The sequence below is a fragment of the Primulina tabacum genome, chromosome 4 (genome assembly GCF_025594145.1).
Source record: "Primulina tabacum isolate GXHZ01 chromosome 4, ASM2559414v2, whole genome shotgun sequence".
Taxonomy (NCBI): domain Eukaryota; kingdom Viridiplantae; phylum Streptophyta; class Magnoliopsida; order Lamiales; family Gesneriaceae; genus Primulina; species Primulina tabacum.
In genome coordinates, this window is record NC_134553.1 from 9,742,024 (window position 1) to 9,755,942 (window position 13,919).

Sequence of the window (13,919 nt, forward strand, 5' to 3'; positions counted from 1 at the left end):
CACTCTTTATCCAAAAACCAGCAGAGAACTCTATTCCACCCTAAACCCGCCGTTCCCGGAAAAACGTTTCCGTCGAGGCTTTGCAAAACTCAACCGAAGGAGTGACAAACGAAAATGTGGTAGTTTTCGCGTTTATTTCGATTTGTTTCTTCTGAATTTTAATCGTATTTTTGACTTATGTTTGCTGCGTGTGTGTGCGTAATCGACTGTGGTTTTCCACCATTGTCGACCATAAAAATTGTCGAAAAAATTTGTCGACCACAAATGGTCGACCACGTTTTATTGTCGACCACAAATGGTCGACCATAAAAATTGGTTGTGGTCGACCATAAAATGTATGGTCGACCATAATAGTTGTTCCACCAATTTTTATGGTCGATCACATGTGATTTTATGGTCGACCACATGTGGTTTTATGGTCGACCAATTTTTTTCCTTAACTTTACTAAGTAAATTTTTTTGTCACATGTCTATTTGCCGAGAAAACTAGGCAGAGATGCCATTTTTCGATATAAGTTGACAATTCAATCGAGATATAAAGAGATTGCTGAGAAGATTAATCGTTATTTGAACAACGAGAAGAGAACCAATTTTTTTGAGCCGTCACATTTTGGTAATTTAGTTAGGTATTATAGAGATTTTAACATTTCCAGCCAAATTCTATGGTATTTAATGAGTAAACAGATACTTGATACTAGTAGTGATGATTTGTGGATGGTGGTGCGCAAAAGGCTCTTAGATTTTCTTTGTTAGAATATTGTTTAGTAACGGGTCTCGATTGCGCTATAGAGCCCGAAGATTTACCAGATAGAGGTGTATTTGGCACCACACACTTTCCCTGTAAGGCTGAGATTGTTTTGGGTGATTTGGAGGGAAAAATTATTGTCCAAGAGCAGAACGAGACTGGTATAGACATAGAGAAGATAAAGATGGTTAGTCTATATTTTTGTTGTGCCGTATTCGATGAGGCGACTAGGAAAAAGACGACGAAGATCGACCTTAAATACTTGAGGCTTGTAGATGATTTGGATAGGTTCAACCATTATCCCTGGGGTAGAGTAGCCTATCGGGATGCGGTCCGATGTTTGAAGAAGGACCTTTCAGGACGATATAATAACCTCACCGAGGCACAGGGCCGGAAAGAAGTTGAGGGCATCTTCCTTGTCGGTGGTTTTGTTCTCTCTCTGCAGGTATATTATTTTTTGAATGTTAAAGTGGATTTGTTATCTTTTTTTGTACCAGTAACACTGTTTGAAATTTATGTTACAGATCCTCGCTTATGAATGTTATCCGAGCGTGGCACAGAAGTTTGCAAGTAGAAGAGATGTGGACGGTTTGATGTTGCCCAGGATGTTTCAGTGGGTGACTAACACGTAGCCGTCAAACCGTGCCCCAATTGGTGTTGAAATCGCTGCAGCCTTTGGTGATTGTGCTATAGATGTAAGTAATATGAATTGATTTGATAAAATAACTGTGGACATTAATTTTAATTAATTTGATCTTTTATTAATTATATGCAGGATTGTCTTGGATTTTTGACTCCTACTCCTGAGGAGCTAATTGCACCGTATTATACGACCGGGCTTTTTGTTGATTCTGCGCCTGATGCGGTGATCACTCGGGTACTCGAGCTCTAGAGACAGGGTCAGACAGTCATATGTAGCGAGCACCCTCTGGAGTCTCCCTCAGTCCAGCACATGCATTCTGCACATTCACCTCCCTCTGTCCAGCACACGCCTCCTGCACATGCATCTCCTGACGTTTCCGGCACCCGTCCTGGTGATCTCAATAGATCCAGCTCTAGCACCAGTTATCCTATGCGTACGAGTCCTAGAGTCCACTTTGGACTCAATCCTTCCCGCCGCCCATCACCATTGGAGCATCGTTTCGAGCGGCGATTGACTGCGTTGGAGGATTCCGTTACGTCCATGCATGTTAAGATGTTAGCAGAATTTATTGAGACCAGAGCGTCTATCAGGAGTATAAATCAAGCTCTGGTTGACTTGAAATCGAGTTTCAATCTTGGTCTCGATGAGTTGAGATTGAGTTTGACTGAACAGATTAGAGCTGGTTTTGCTGAGATGAGGTCTAACATGCCAGTGCAGCAGGACAGAGATTATAGCATAGCCTATACCAGAGGACAGAAGAGGAAATCATCCGAGGCAGATTTTGGTGAGTTAATTTTATTAATTATATTTATGTTTATGTAATATAATGATTTAGTACAATTCTCATAATTATTTTAATTTGTTTAATGTACGCTTTTAGGTTGGATGATAATCTGGCCAGGAAAATTGGCAGTACTAGCCAAACACTACATATATTTGAGCCTAACCTTCCGGTCATTATAGAGAAGTCCTCAGAAGGTGAGTTAATGCACTTTTTTGATTTGATATTTATGTATAGTATATTAAACAACAAACTTTTTATTTTTAGATATTCAAGTGACTCCGGATTCGCGCAAGTCAGGTAGCGAGGCGACCACGTCGAGAGGTTATTACACTAAACCTTGTCTATTCATATTTGCATTAAAGTTCTTATTATTTTAGTTTGTTGAATGTACGCTGTTAGGTGTGACTGATAATTTGGGTAGAGAAATTGGCAGTAGTAGCCAAACCCAACAGATATTTGAGCCTAACCTTCAAGGCATTCCAGAGGAGTCAGCAGGAGGTGAGGTAATGCACATTTTTTATATTTATATTTATGTATAGTATATTAAACAATATACTTTATGTTTTTAGATATTCAAGTGACTCCAGATGCGCGTATTTCAGGAGGCGAGGCGACCACGTCGAGAGGTTATTAAATTATACCTTGTTTATTGTTCATATTTGCATTAAAGTTGTTACAATTGATCATTTTATAGATGACGGTGTGAGGTCACTTGCAGAGACCGTGACACTGAAGGTAAACAAATCTCTTGCGCGAGTTAGGGCATCGATACTCGACCGTTCGCCTAGTAGGATTCGAGGTTTTTACGCCGATTATGAGAGGTCTTTCTATGGACCCATGGCGATCACAAACTCGCGTGTCACTGTCTCTGTAAGCTTTATGTCATTGTCTCTGTAAACATTGAATTCAGCACTTCGGCGAAGCTCTCCGTGGATTGCTTGAGATGCATATCCGACATCCTGAAGTGATGTCGGCAGATGATTCGTTGATGGACAGACATTTCTACGGTGCGATCTCAGTTTTGGCCGAAGATAAAGATATCGATTTCAAAATAAATCTGGCACGGATTGTGAGCAAAGTCAAAGGTAGTGATCCAGAATGGCCGTGTCTCTCGTGGGAAAAGGCACGAAGAATTCTCATCCCTGTCTACACAGATCGGAGCTGGTTTTTGCTAAAACTCGTGACAGGGGTGAATAAGTGCATTATATATGACTTGCTGCGAAGGCACGATCCCAAATTCAAATATCTGAATGAAGAAATAGAGTCTATACTTATAAACGCTGCTCGTCTGCTATCCATTGTTGGGACAACCCACACCCCGAGAGGCCATGGAATATAAAACTACATGATGAATTCCGTGCCAAGATTATACAGTACGTTGTCAACTTTCTATTTAAAATATAATAACTTCATTATTATTTTTTTTAATGTTACAATAAATATTAACTTCTCATTTTTTTTCTTTTTCACAGTGAAGATTCGGGAGCATTTGTGTTAACTGTTGCTAGATACTCTTTGTCTAGGAAGAGTGCGCAAGTAGTACTAACTTTAGATGATAGATTAGTATCTGAGTTTAGATAATTTTTAGCTTGTAATATGTTCCTTAATGATTGGTGATTATTGTGATATATCCGACAATTTTATGTCATTATTGGAACATTGTTTCTTATGTAATTATTTGGGGTTTTTTGTTGGTCGACCACTCTCGTTTTTGGTTGACTAATAGACTTTTTTTGTCGATCATTCTCCTTTTTGGTCGACTAATAGCTTGTCTGGTCAACCAAAAAGATAGAATGTTCGACCATTAGATTTTGTTGGTCGACCATTAGCTACAATGGAACAATGGTCGACCATTAGATTTTGTTGATCGACCACCAATGTCCTTTTGGTCGACCATTGTTCTTTAGGGTTTAGGGTTTAGACACGTAAATTCATGATTCATCGTATAAAAAACATATGAATCGTGGAATCACAATCGAATTATTTTGTTATATTTTAAAAAAAATATAAATCGTAATTTCACAATTATGTTATATATTATAATTTACATGTGAATCACTTAATCACAATCTCAGTATTTTGTTACATTATAAAAAAAAAGATTATGTTATATGTTTTAAGTTAAATGTGAATCGTGGAATCACAATCGAACTATTTTGTTATACTTTAAAAAAATATAAATCGTAATTTTAGGATTATGTTATATATTATAATTTACATATGAATCACTTAATCACAATCTCAGTTGTTATATGTTTAAGTTAAATGTGAATCGTGGAATCACAATCGAACTATTTTGTTATATTTTAAAAAAATATAAATCGTAATTTCAGGATTATGTTATATATTATAATTTACATATGAATCACTTAATCACAATCTCAGTATTTTGTTACATTATAAAAAACAAGATTATGTTATATGTTTTAAGTTAAATGTGAATCGTGGAATCACAATCGAACTATTTTGTTATATTTTTAAAAAAATATAAATCGTAATTTAAGGATTATATTATATATTATAATTTACATATGAATCACTTAATCACAATCTCAGTATTTTGTTACATTATAAAAAACAGGATTATGTTATATGTTTTAAGTTAAATGTGAATCGTGGAATCACAATCGAACTATTTTGTTATATTTTAAAAAAAATATAAATCGTAATTTCAAGATTATGTTATATATTTTAATTTACATATGAATCACTGAATTACAAACTCAGTATTTTAATAATTGACATGTGTCACGATCTGCCAACGATCTCACAACAAAAAATATGAATCGTAATTGCATTACCTTGCATGTTTTAATTTACATATGAATAACGAAATCATAATCTCACAACTATCCTAATTTCACAATTATGTTACATATTTTCGAATCTTAATTGCATTATGTTATATATTTTCACAAAATTAATGGTCGACCATCAAGCTAATGATCGACCATGAGCTTGATGGTCGACCACAGAAAACTAAGGTCGACCATCAAGCTCATGGTCGACCATGAGCCTCATGGTCGACCGATAGCTTGATGGTCGACCAAAGAAAAATAATGGTCGACCATGAGCTTGAACGTCGACCAAAAAAAACTTATGGTCTACCAATGAAGCTAATGGTTGACCAAAAATAAAACTTTGGTCGATGAAGCTATCTCTTGCTGAATTCACAGATCGAAGGAATTCTGTTTTGTTTTCTTCTGCCAACTCTCTTCTCTAACAAAGGAGGCAACACCAATGGAAAATTAATGTTGTGTGGCCATTCATTTTTTTCCGGAATGGGATACACAGTCTCTGAGTAAGCCATACACCATGACATTGTAGAATAGTACTCTGAACACATATCATATAAATCAATCTTCGCTAACCAACTAGCTGCGATGGCATGAGCACATGAGATTCTATCAATATCAAAAACTCGACATGTGCATCTTTTTGATTCGAGGTCCACTATGGCTGAATGTCCACGACTCCTAACATCAAACTCCAGACGTCCTAATTCAAAAACTTGCATTCCTTGGGCATCTGTGAACCTGCTACGAAGAATCCCCTCGATATCGGGCAAACCAAGATGAGGCCAGTTTCTGCAAAGAATCTAAGAGTGCAGTGATTGACAGCTTCCTTTCTTCAAGTAGTTTAGCATTGATCGATTCAACCCCGTTTGTCGTCATAATATTGTAACGGGTCTTCAGACAATACGCTCGAGTCCATCTATCAAGTGAGTCTCTCTCGTCCAAATATTGTGCTGCCTCAGGATATCTATTCCTAAAATCATTGTATGCAATATCAAACTCGAAAGTTTTATAAATTTTTGCAATGTGCAAAAACATTTCGGTTGCACCCTTCTTTTTGCATCTAGTCTTCATGTTTTGGGATAAATGCCATGTACAATGACCATGATGCGCATTTCTATAGACAGTAGAAACCGCATTAATGATCCCCTGATGCCTGTCAGAAATTATCACCAATTCATCCTCGTCTGGTACTACTTCTAACAACTTCGTTAAAAACCAACTCCACGAAGAAGTACACTCGACATCTACGATTTCCCACGCCAAAGGATATTGGTGATAATTTCCATCTTGTGCCGATGCCACCAGTAAAACACCATTATACTTGCTCTTCAACCACGTATCATCAATTGATACAACTTTTCACATACTTCGATATCCTCTAACGCATGCACCAAAAGCAAGAAACATATACTTGAATCGATTTTCCTCGTCGACAAATATGTCTGTTATGCTTCCTCGATCCATCTGCTCAACCATGTGCAAATAACAACTCGATTTAGTAAAACTCTGCATAGGATCACCTTTCAACATATTGTCTGCTAGTTCTTTCCCTGTCCAAGCCTTGTAGTATGATATATCAGCATTCATACTATTGCGCCTCATCGCCATCACCGCTTTTGGTACAATTGGCACTGGATGACCTTGGAAATTATCCACCAACATATCACGAACAACAGCAGAACTCGCTCCACGGATTCTCTTTCGTCTCCCAGTCAAACCACATGTGTGTGTATTGCAATATTTTCGAACGGAGAATGCACGTGAATCATTCTTAATCAAAGAGGTCCAGATTCTCCACTTACAATCAGACACTACACATTTTACGGCGTACATCTTTTGGCTACTTTTAACCGTCTCAAATTCAAAGCAAGCTTCCAAACTTATTCTAATTAGCTCTTTTTTCACCGCTTCTCGGTTTGGAAACTCTTGACCAACAAACAAGTTTGAACCATCCTTGAATGAAAATGTGTCATTATCAATATCGACATTCGCGTCCAAATTTGCGTTGCTTTGAACCAAATTTGCCTCGACCTCAATTGCGTCATTACGTGCTTCATCATATAACTCGTCTGTGTTACTACGATCCACATGCATGGCATCTACATTATGCGCTTCGTCGAAAAAATCACTGCTATTATTACGATCCACAGAAACAATATTCAAGTGAAAATAATCATCAAAATGCCTCTGTTCGTTAATATTGCAATTGTTTTTATTAATACCATATCCGTGCACATTATCAAAAGAATCAAAAGAAGCAACACATTCAATTTCAACTTGAAGCACTTGCCTACTTCTCGGACAACCAAGATACAAATATGTTTTCAAATCATGGTCATTCTCTATATAAATTGGTTGAATGTTGCACGGCAAATCTAGAAGATAACTCAACCTCAAGTTGGCAGTGTCTTCTACTTTCCCAGCTCTATATAGTTCACTTTTTAAATTTTCAAAATAACAAATATCATCATCCACTGGAATAGCAACAAACTTTGCATTGGCCCCTGGATTCCATTTATAAACCAGCCCCTCCGTCACTTCCCATTTCCCATCAAAATGAACAACAATAATTGTTGGCATCAGGGGATAAATTATCTACAAAGTGCACAAACAAATACGATAATTAGAATGGACAAAATGTTTTAATATAAAAAAAAAAAAATTTCCGCACATGGTCGACCAAAATATATGGTCGACCAAGAAATTATGTCGGTCGACCAAGATGATCATGGTCGACCGACTTATTTTCGGCACAAACAAGAACTTGGTCGACCACTAAGAGTGTGGTCGACCATGAAAAATTTTTCTTTGGTCGACCAGGAAGAATTCTTCTTGATCGACCAACTTAATTTTAGTTGGAAAAAATTCTTCGTTTGATGAACGACACAAATTATTGATCTTACTTTTTGTCGATCGCTGCATGAAATGAAAAAAACAATGAACTGGTTCAAAGAAAATGGAGCAAACTTACTGTATTTTTCTTCAAATAAAGACGAATTGGTCTTCAAATACAGAAGAATGGGGGCAACATATGTGGGAGTATATTTAGATCTGGATCTGAGGAATGAGCGCAACAACACCTGAACAACAGTGGTCAATTTCGATTTAATGTAACGCGGAAGAGACAGATGGGGTAGATGAGTTCTTTAAATTTGGGAAGCTTATAATTGGGGAATTTTGTGGGGATTTTGTGGCGTGGAATGAGAAGAAAGAGAAGAGAACAATTAATTTAGAAAGTTACAAGTTTAATTAAGGTTTAACGTACTAATCAAGAGTCAACTCCTTTTTTTTTTTAAAAAAAGTCAGACTCCTTGTTTTTTAAATCCTTCATGACGTAATCCCATTTTTTTAATTGGCCCTCTCTGATTTCATTCATGCGTTAAAAATTTTAAGATTCATGATTTAAACACACACAAAACACACATACACACACATTTACTGATGAACAATATTATTTAACAAATAGGGGGTAATTAATTTAAGATGTGTTTAGTGTGGTTGATCGGATGGTTGTTCATTGCTTAATCTAACACTCGACGAAAACGTTAACACGATATAATTAATTATAATACTTATTATTCATCATTTTTTGTTGCGTCGAACATTTCGTGTGAACTGGCAAAAGACCCTTTGAATAGTTGAAACAGTTGTAGACTGTAATCTGTAGATGCCTCTGATTGTGTAATGGAGTGTCTTACTGTACTTTCATTTCATGCCCTCATATATACGTGTTTGTATCATCATATTATAATTTATTTTCATGCAGATTTTAGAATTAATTAAATAATAAATTTTTTTTAAAGGGTGATTTACATTAAAATCCCTCTACGATATGTTTTCTTGTGATTCAGTCTCCATCAAAATTTCCTTTTGATCCAGTTCTTGACAAGCACATTTTTTTTAACTCCCGAAGAAAACAATTTTACACACACCCTTACTTGGGGTTGAACAAAACCGGATTGATTTGATTTATGATAAAACCTCAAAGCAATACTATCGATTTTGCAAAATTGCAAACCAAACCAAACCAAACCAAACCAAACAATTAATAATTAAAAACCTGACCAAACCAAACCTAGATTTTGGTTTGATTTGGTTGGGTTCGTTTTGGTTTAGTTGATCAATTTTAATTTTTGTTCAAATAAATTTTTGACTATTTTTAAACATATTTGATTGGTTCTTATAGGAACTATCAGTGATACCTAAAAAATCATGAGGAAATGTTACTAAACTCTCTTATCATTTGATAGATACAATTAGAAATGAGTTCTGACATTCTTATGATCAATGTGTTGATGAATTGATGAGGCTAATTAGAGTAAGCATGAATATGTAAAAAATGTTTTTTTTGAATCACACGGAATTATGAACCCACATCTAGTTATATATCTGAACCATTGAAAGTCATACAAGCACTGGTTTATCTGTTCCCGCTCAGTTGTCGAATTCAAGGAGTTGAATTTTGTGACTATTTGATGTGATCAAACATTTTTATCTTATAAAAGATTTTATAAGCATATACAATTCTCAGAATATGAAGAGAAAGAGATAGTATGACTCCTAAAAACATTTCGAGAGTATAACTATCTAATTTGTGGGGTTTTTTTTAAAAATAATATTATTTTAAAAAATATATATTAAAATATAACAAAATTAGGGGGTTTATAAAAATATTACAATCCGGAAATCAGAATCCCGGATTCCACTAAATTTTTTTAAAAAATTAACGCGTAGACACGTATTCTTATAATCCGTGACATAGTCACGAATTCTAAGAATACGTGGCTACCCCTTCTTTAAAATGAGGTGCGCACCTCCTCCTCCTCACTTTCAATCAGCGAGTTCTTCCTTTTCCTTTTTTTTTCTTTCAGTCACCGAGCGGCGAGCACCGAGCACATCTTTTTCCAGCATCGGTCTTCAAAACTTTCCATTTATTCATTAGCTTAAGTCTTCGGCATTTTGAAGAATATTAAGAGGTAACGATATTATTTTTGTTTATTATATTTATTATTGTTTGTTAATTATATTAGTTTTAAGTAATCACAATAGTTATATTATTAATTGTATTATTGGAATTATAATAATATAATTTAGAATTTTTGTGATACCGAACACTTTATGACCGCATCATAGTAGTTTTAAGTAATAATAATAATTATAATTAATTTAATTACAAAAATTATAATATTAATTGTATAAAAATAACTATATAATTATAATATTGGAATAATTAAAATATTAATTGTATAATTGTATAATAATGAACATATCACGTAATAATTATAATAGTAATTTTTTATAGGAATACTTATAATATTAATTGTATTATTGGAATTATAATACTATAATTTAGAATTTTTGTGATACCGAGCACTTTATAACCGCATCATAGTAGTTTTAAGTAATAATAATAATTATACTTAATTTAATTACAAAAATTATAATATTAATTGTATTATTGGAATTAGTTGTAATATAAATTGTATTATTGGAATAATTATAATATTAATTGTATAATAATAACTATATAATTATAATATTGAAATAATTAAAAAATCAAATGTATAATATTAGTTGTATAATTGAATAATAATGAACGCATCACGTAATAATTATACTAGTAATTTTTTTATTGAAATACTTATAATATTAATTGTATAATAATAACTATACTTAATTTAATTACAATAAATATATACGTTTTATAACTATTACTAATTTATTTATTATAATAAATAACTATTACTAATTTATTTATTGTAATTACATGTTATACTTTTTATAATAAATAACTATTGCTAATGTATACATTTTATAACAAATAACTATTACTAATAAATAACTATTACTAATGTAAACGTTTTATAACTATTATTATACTTAATAATTATATGTTATAATAAATAACTATTTTGTAACTATTATAATTACATGTTATAATATATAACTATTACTAATGTATACGTTTTATAACTATTACTATACTTAATAATAACAATTACTAATGTATTTATTATAATTACATGTTACGTTTTATGAAGTATTATCGATTTTTTAAAGAAATTATTTAATTTACAGTAATTAGTTTTATTACCAATTTGTCATCAACATATACGTTTTATTTTTTCGAGCCGAAAATTGCAAATAAATTTCGTTTACTATAAAATATGTAGTTACATTTTGTTGATATAAAATATAATATTTGTTAACTAAGGATTTTTTGTTTGCAAGATGGTTGAAAATACGGATAATGTGTTGTATTTGCGGGGTAGACACATATCAAATAATATCAACGCTGAAAACATGGATGCAATAATTCCGCCACGCCGGTGTGACAAATGTCTTTGGAGATTGCTTAATGCTAGGATTCACCTCCGTGTTCGTCTATGTCTTGCACGCATGGGCTTCTATGGTGTCATTCAGTGTGGTCCTATTAAATATTATGATAATCATTTGCTTACAGCCATTGTTGAGATATAGCGTCGTGAGACACACACATTTCACCTTACCGTGGGCGAGGCAACAATCACCCTACAGGACGTTGCCCTTATTTGGGGGTTGAATATTGATGGCATGCCCATCAATGGTGTAGATATCGCGTACAACAAACATACTTTACAACAGCGTTGCGCTACTTGGTTGAGTTTTACGCCTACATCTTCTCAGATTAAAGGTGCACATCTTTATCTGACCGCTTTGCTAGACCATTTCCTAAATAATATGATTAATGATCAAAGCACTGAAGAGGACGTGACACAATATTCCCGTTGTATTGCATTAATGATCATTGGTGGATGTAAGTTTCCGGACTCGGAAGGTGCTACTGTGAAACTAATGTATTTGCAGTTTCTTGAGTACATAGAAATAGTGAATACGTTTAGCTGGGGTTCTGCTGTATTGGCATATCTTTATAGAGAGTTGTGCGACACATCAATGAGATTAAAGGTCGATTTGTGTGGCCCCGTTCAGATATTGCAGGTAATTTTACACTTCTACGGTCACTATATTTGTTGTACTTAATTTTTCTTAAGATTTGACTATTTCTGTTGTATGTTATTGCAGATTTGGGTGTGGTCTAGAATTACTCTTCTTTGTCCCTGATAGAGCGCAACAGGTATCTATTTCAGAAGAGCAGGCTGCGGATGTGCTTCAAGGTCTACCATTCCCACCATACGGCGTATGGTACGAATAAGAAATAATTAACATTTATTATTATTATTATTTTATTTAGTTTTAATGAAACTATTGTGTACTTTTATAAATTGCAGTTGGAGACGCGGATTCTCTTGGACACATACGACCCATCATTCGGTCTTTATAATGAGAGATATGCTTGACAGGATGGTAGAAGGGCAGGTAGATATATTTGAATTAGTTGTTTATAGTTTGAAATTTTTTACAAATTCAGTCTGAATTATATATTATCAACTTGATAATCTTTTTTTCTTTTTATTTGCTTCAGTTTCTATGGACATTTTATGATATGGAGTTCCCGGAGGTTGGTGGAATTCTTGATGGAACTAGAATTCTTCTATGTCGGTCGGCATGCACATTGATCAATTTTCATATAGTTGAGATGCATAGACCAGAGTGGTGTCTCCGACAGTTTGGAATGCGTCAGGGTATTCCGCCACCTGCTACTAACATCGACAATTTCCATAAACTGACGCGACAAGGCTGAAACAACTTTGATTGGGCGACATATCACAAAGATTTTGTAGAAATGTGGAATGACAGATATAATTTTGTGATTGGTGGGGATTATGTCATACCTGGTACACCCGCCATCACAGTGGACTATCTTGGTTGGTATCATCGCATTTCACAAATAGTGCTCTCGCCGCCAGTGGTACCTTCGAACATCATGGGCTACCATCCTGTTGATGCAAACTACCGACAATTTATCGTAAGACATATTCAATTGGTCTACATATGTACGTAAATATAATTTATTTTATTACATATATGTTACATAACATATGCATCTATGTCACAGACACGCCCAGCTCATGTGCAATATCCACCGATGTGGACAGTAAATGAGTTTGAACCCGGACCATCATCTTCAAATATGGCATACACTACTCCGCCAGTGGTTTCAAGCTTTCCATCGTATGACGCTGGTTACTACACTCCATTTGCTGGTAGTTTTACACAATTTTTACAAAGTGACTTTCGACCGGGTATGAATGAGAGTCGCCCTACATTTAATACGTCGCCCATACCATTTCAACAATATTCTGAGACAGAAAGGTATGAGATTGGTGGGAACATTTCCAATACCAGTACATCTACAGCCCAAACAAGTATGCATGAAGATGCTGAACAGATGTTAGGTCGTGGACGGAGAGTGATTAGAAGACCACCGTGTGGCACTGGGGGGCGTCGTTACCATCAGCATTAACTATTTATTTAGAGATGCACAGTTACATATATATGTATTGTTGACTTATGTATGCACAGTTAGAGATGAACAGATGTATTTAGAGATAGTTCGTGAACGGTTGTTGACTTATTGTTGACTTATGTATGCACATTTAGAGATGCACAGTTACATATGTATGCATAGTTAGGTCATGGACGGAGAGTGACTATTATTTTTCAACATTCGTATATATTTGCTTTATTATTGGCTTTTTAAAATTGTGGAATGTATTGATTGTGATTTATTATTCTTTTACTAATAAATTTACGGATAAAGTTATAGTAATGAAAAACGTAAGTATAATTGCTAAATCAAGTGAAATAAGTCAACACACTTCATATTTAAACATCTTCATAACAATAATACATTGAATTGTCATAACAATACAATACTGGATTGTAAAATCTGCGTCACAAACATATGTATTTGACACCATAACTCGATCTTCTCACCTGCACCTACCTGCAATGAACAAGAATTATTAATAAATACAAAATTTGAATACAAAATTTTGTAATTACATT

At 34.3% G+C, this 13,919-nt stretch overlaps 1 protein-coding gene and 2 long non-coding RNA genes across 4 annotated transcripts; 2 read left to right on the forward strand and 1 right to left on the reverse strand.

The window, feature by feature from the left end:
- Window positions 1-794: 794 nt before the first annotated feature.
- On the forward strand, window positions 795-2,495 carry LOC142541535 (uncharacterized). 2 transcript variants are annotated; one of them, XR_012819371.1, is made up of 4 exons: window positions 795-1,190; window positions 1,270-1,440; window positions 1,521-2,366; window positions 2,437-2,495. It is a non-coding gene; the product is annotated as an uncharacterized LOC142541535 (long non-coding RNA). The 2 variants fall into 2 exon arrangements; XR_012819370.1 differs by having other exon boundaries at window positions 1,521-2,472.
- A 9,993-nt stretch (window positions 2,496-12,488) lies between these two features.
- Window positions 12,489-13,388, forward strand: LOC142541536 (uncharacterized). The gene is made up of 2 exons (XM_075648056.1): window positions 12,489-12,876; window positions 12,967-13,388. The coding sequence occupies exons 1-2, from the start codon at window positions 12,694-12,696 to the stop codon at window positions 13,372-13,374; spliced, it is 591 nt and encodes a 196-aa protein (XP_075504171.1). The 5' UTR covers window positions 12,489-12,693; the 3' UTR covers window positions 13,375-13,388.
- LOC142541537 (uncharacterized) lies at window positions 12,966-13,666 on the reverse strand. Its single transcript, XR_012819372.1, has 2 exons — window positions 13,563-13,666; window positions 12,966-13,374 (listed from the first exon to the last, which is right to left on the reverse strand). It is a non-coding gene; the product is annotated as an uncharacterized LOC142541537 (long non-coding RNA).
- Between the last annotated feature and the right edge of the window lie 253 nt (window positions 13,667-13,919).

Bases quoted from the DNA above. Each gene is read 5' to 3' on its own strand.
- LOC142541536 (XM_075648056.1), top strand. From the start codon at position 12,694: ATGTGGAATGACAGATATAATTTTGTGATTGGTGGGGATTATGTCATA. The intron at 12,877-12,966 runs GTAAGACATATT...TCTATGTCACAG, and splicing joins CAAACTACCGACAATTTATC to ACACGCCCAGCTCATGTGCA.